This window comes from Penaeus japonicus, unplaced genomic scaffold, assembly GCF_977035675.1.
Source record: "Penaeus japonicus unplaced genomic scaffold, GWHDUDI00000001_assembly GWHDUDI00000019, whole genome shotgun sequence".
NCBI classification, from domain to species: Eukaryota; Metazoa; Arthropoda; class Malacostraca; order Decapoda; family Penaeidae; genus Penaeus; species Penaeus japonicus.
This window is the reverse complement of record NW_028234421.1, coordinates 8,704,267-8,709,266: the sequence shown is the minus strand read 5'-3', so window position 1 is coordinate 8,709,266 and position 5,000 is coordinate 8,704,267. Positions and strand designations below refer to the sequence as shown.

General features: G+C 42.5%; 2 protein-coding genes across 2 annotated transcripts in view; one reads left to right on the top strand and one right to left on the bottom strand.

Moving 5' to 3' along the window:
• LOC122250132 (Fanconi anemia group J protein homolog) overlaps positions 1–316 on the bottom strand; it is a 619,197-nt gene extending 618,881 nt beyond the window's left edge. Inside the window, exon 1 of the mRNA XM_086547111.1 lies at positions 37–316. The gene's annotated coding sequence lies outside the window, so the exon portion shown is untranslated. The remainder of the gene's footprint in view (positions 1–36) is intronic.
• A 369-nt stretch (positions 317–685) lies between these two features.
• Positions 686–5,000, top strand: part of LOC147469752 (uncharacterized) — a 4,808-nt gene continuing 493 nt past the window's right edge. Inside the window, exons 1-3 of the mRNA XM_086547347.1 lie at positions 686–790; positions 1,514–1,612; positions 2,650–5,000. The exon at positions 2,650–5,000 is cut by the window's right edge and continues 493 nt beyond it. Of these exons, the coding sequence (XP_086403473.1) occupies positions 770–790; positions 1,514–1,612; positions 2,650–4,374 (1,845 nt within the window). The 5' untranslated portion in view covers positions 686–769 and the 3' untranslated portion in view covers positions 4,375–5,000. The remainder of the gene's footprint in view (positions 791–1,513; positions 1,613–2,649) is intronic.

Genomic DNA, 5,000 nt, shown 5'->3' with positions numbered 1-5,000 from the left:
TTACCCAAATACATAAACACAAAGAAATACACTTACTTCAATTCTTCGAGTTCCTTCAATTCAACATCAAAACAATGAAATTTGCCTCCATTCAATAATCAGCTGATTTGGCTCCTTTACCTATTCTTAGTCTTCCTGTACACCTCTCGAGTACCACGATGGGAGAGTTATTGGCGGTTATTAGCACACATATCGTGGACAGTATATTTAGCAATAGCACAAAATGTCACGGGGAACATTTGTCGAGTATTATTTCTATGAGGAATATAAGGAAAAAATATTTGACTCTTGCGCGCTCGTTTCTGTGACGTCAGATGTAAACAATGATGGTGGCTATGAAAAGCTGCGAGGACAAACTGCTGATTGCTATTCATTCTTTCTTTGAATTATCCCTAGAGACGTATTTTGTGTTTTAAAATGTATATTAATTTGACTTGAGTATATTTAGCTCGATTTGTATGTGAAAAATTGATATTCAGAGAGAAATAGAACAAAATAGTGAGGAGAGCGAGGACAAAAGGACATTTACTTATGATCACTATTTACTTATTATCAGGACTCTAATCTTTCAAACGATATCATTCCAACTAATGTACTCCCTTATTTACGCAATATTCATCCACCTATACAACAAAATAAGAACGACGGGAAGGATTTATAGAGAAAATTGTATTTGTATTTTCAGCGGGAATCTTCAATCGCGACAGAAAACGTATTTTCATTCTTATCTCCTTTTCAATGAATATTGTCACTGCAGTGGGTATTTACAATGCCTCAGCACAGTTATAAGGTATAGAACATGAATTCATAACAGTTAAATAGAGTTGATATGAAAGTAGTAGCAATATATTGATCTGAACTGTCAATGATGTAATCAATGTTATTGTTTTTATTTTGAGAGTTATTTTTCTATATATTCATACGCAGTTGATGATATGCTTTGTCCACTATCTTCTGTTTTCTCGTTCAATTTTCTCTTTTTTGTAATCAAAACCGACAAATCATGCATCGAAACTTTCCTTTTCAACAGTGATTTGTATCTGTGGTGATGCAACATCATGTAACAGTTTTGATTTACATAATAGAGCAGTTGTTTTGACCACGTGGTATTCGACGATCCATTGGCAGTTATACCTGTCATATTTTGAATGTTGAAATCTTGTTTTTATATCTCGTAATTTTATTTTCAGAATGTTTGCTATTGCTAAAGATGAAGCGAATTATTTAGTTTTAATATTGTTAGGTGGACTTTTCCAGTTAAGTGGCAAGAGTAAAAGATAATTTGTGAATTTGATGATTCTTTATGCATCATATCTTATCGAGGAAAGAAAAGGCAGCTGTCTGTTTAGATTATACATTCTTGCATTGATATGCATGTATAATGTATACTATTATCAAAAGTACAAGCATATATTTACATTTGTTTAAATCATCCATTTGATGTGATGAATATCAGTTAATGATGATTATCATTATAATGATGATGATGACGATAATAAACCCCATTTTCCAGGTGGAAGACACGGTGCGGGCTGTAAGCCAAGCCATTGTGACGGTGCTAAGATACTCCACAAATGCGACTTTCATAAGTACTTGCCTCACCCGCCTCCAGGTTAGATCTTTTGATGTTAGTGTGAGTGGGCATATGTATGCGTGTGCTTTTAGAGTGAGTGGGGTATGTGTGTGCGTGCATATTTTTTAAAGAATAAGTATACGTGGGTGTGTGATTTCTTTGTTTTTTTGTTTTGTTTTTTGAACAAGTAAATGCAGGTAAATGTGTATTGTTTGAAGTGACTGTGCATGCATTTTTGTAAGAGGATGTTCCTGAGTGTGTGTTCATCTCTTCGAGTGAGTGTGCGTGGGTTTGCGTGTATCTTTTTAAGTGAGGGCTGTGTGTGCATCTTCTGGTATGAGTGTGCTTAAGCGTGGATCTTTTGAAGTATATACGTGTGTGTGCTTGCATCTTTTGATGTGAATGTGCGTGCATCTTATGGCGTGAGCATGCGTGTATCTTTTGACGTGAGTGCATGCGTTATCAAATGTTCACAAAACTTTTCTTTATATTTTCAAAACTGCTGAATTTGCTGATAGTAGATGAACCGCCTCTGTTATGTGACAGAAGACTGGCATTCCCGCTAATTATTTTTTCGATAAAGTTCACCGTAGCATTTTCTAAAAAAGAAAAGAAAAAGAGTATGACAGAAATTACGATTTTAGTTTAAAGGTTGCATTTACACCATTCTTTGCTCAAGACCGGCTATATCTTGTATATATTGTAGAAGTCTCTTTACTGATTAAATGGTAGATAGAAGCCTGGAAATAGTATATATGTAAATAGAAACGCATAAAGTGCGCGCTTCTGTTCATGAGTTAAAGTACATATCATTTTTCTAAGTTACGGTATATCATATTTTGACAAAGAATGTAGTTCTAAATCATAGTTACACTATATTTGAATTAAGATGAATATATAATTGTTGTGAGATATTATACTTCTGTTTCAAATTCTATAAGAGCTATAAATTGCTCTACATTTATTGAGGAAACAGTCCGGAGCGCGAAGTGAGCAGCGCCCCGGCGGCGGGTCAGTCGCCGACCACACTTTTCCCCAGTTTCCCCTGTTGACCATTTTCTTCTTCCCGCGGCCAGGCGAGCACCCTGGCCGAGGCAGAGCACCGCGTGGCGCTGCACCTCTGGTCGATCCTGCACAGGCACCAGGGCGCCTCCATTCCGCCGGAGATCGCACAGGAGCTCACCATGCTGCCCTTGTGCCAGGACCAGCTCTCGGTGAGATTATTTACGTGCCAAGACGCCGCCGCCGAGGAACCGCAAGGAGCAGATCAGGGAAACGATTCCCAGGCCGAGTTGTTCATGGACGATGGAAGGGATGATCTCTTTTCCAAACTGGCCACGTCAGACCTGCGGGCGCATTCTGCAGGAAGGGCAACGGCACCGCAGATCTCTCCCCAGTCACAACCCAGCCTGTGCGCGTCTACTGTGAATGCACAGGATGCACACACTTCAGTTTCCCCGCCACTCCTTCAGAGTCACCAACCGAGAGGGAATAGAGAGCAGGGTCCATTGTCGAACGATTTGCTTATCGATGAGCAAGCAGATAAGGAAGGAGCAGGTGGGCCACCATCGCCAGACGAGGACAATGAAGAGATCCTCCGAGGTGGAATCGGTCACGAGAGCCAGGAGATCCTGCAGGACGCGTCGCCGCTGGAGAGCAGCTGGGGCAGCCTCGCAGCTCGGGCTCTCTGCGACCCGACGCCCAGCGAACATTCTTTACAATTTTCTCGAGTAGATTGCTTTGAGGAGAGTCAGTTGATGGCGGACTTTCCTTCGGAAGAAGATTTACCTGCAGCCAATGATTGTCGTTTGGAATCATATTGCCAGAGAGATTCCAAAGGGCGAATTGATCAAGCTCTTTATCTACTCTCGCAAACACCGACGCCTTCAGCACAGGAGGAGGCCTACGCAAATAATAAGCGACTGATGGAGAGAGCCCTGGTAGATCTGTCGGAATGCATGTCCGAGGACGACTGCACAACCAGGGATAACTTATGGTGGTGTCCACTACCAAGGGAACGAGAAGTAGCCCAAAGCCCGCAATCAGACTTGGGAAACTCTATCGCTCCTGCGGGGGCGACTCAGGGGAGCGAATCTGAGTCACTTTTAAGAGGTCTGAATATGTGGCAAGAGGAGAATCCACTGGATATGATAGTCGTTCACGAATCTGACTTCGAGGATAATGACTATGGCGACAGCTGGGATCCGGATAGACTCAACAAGGCTGAAAACCTAAAAATAACAGACTCGCAAAATATCTCGTCTGGTAAGCATGAACAGGAAAGTCAGCCTGGAGATGTCCGAACTGATCAGGTTAAAAACTGCAATGACGACTATGAACAGGCCGAAGCGACATACTCTGACGTACGGAAAGCGCCGCCGGGAACCCATGCTGTCAACATCTACGGAAAATCTGGCGATAACCAGGTCATCGCCCTGCCATCCGCTTCCGTCGCCACCATCAAAAATAATAAAGTGGTTCCGGCAATAAAATACACTCATACGAGCTTTTTAGACGAAGATCCCCTCGATGGACCCCCCAGCAAAGAGGTGCAACATAACTCTCAGTTCCGACAGGGTGCGCTTTCCACAAAGACATCAGACAAGAACAACACGGCTGCACACGAAGACAACACCCAGGAGTGGCAAGAAGGGGGAACTGCTCCATCTAAGGCGCCGCGCCAGCTCTCGGAGGGCCAGGTATCCGAGGAAGAGGACTCAGAGTCTCTGCTGAAGGGCGTTGTCTTTGACTCTATTATAGGGTTCCCTGTGGAGCGGCTGCCTTCACAAGAGCCTAATTAACGCTGTTATGGCGCTGATCGTCTCGAGTGAACTGTGGCGCATTGATGTTGTTTCCACCAGACGTGCAAAAATCCAGGGCTGAAGGTCTTGTTTTTTAACGTGGTAGTTAAATATGTAAATTGAGGTTGTAGTTTTCTTTTTCTTTAGGATCTTTACAACGAAAAAAAAATACACTAAAAGATATTTAGCTCCTCAAGGAATTTCACATGTACAATGTTATCTGTATCTTACTTCAGTGAATTTTACGTACACTGTATTTCAGCTATGTCTCTCTGTCACTTCAATCTTTTGAAAATATGTCACAGCTTATTTCCGTATGCAAACTAGACCCTGCCTGATATGTTCCCAGATAATTGATAGTGCACTTGCAATCCGGGATTTGTTGCACGGGCGGGGTAGGATAGGGGGTGTATCTATAATGACTGAGTACTGCTAATTAAATCTCTTTGTTCATTCCCGGATTTATGGCGTTCGTGTTTGAGACTTGTTTAAAGCCTCCTCGTGCCGTAAGCCCATCATTCCAGCTGTGCCGTGTTCCGGAACGTGTGTTAGCTCGCCCCGACGTGCCATTCGCTGTGCTATTAAAAGATTGTGTGTCTGCAGATGAGAGGACGGGAAATCTTTAC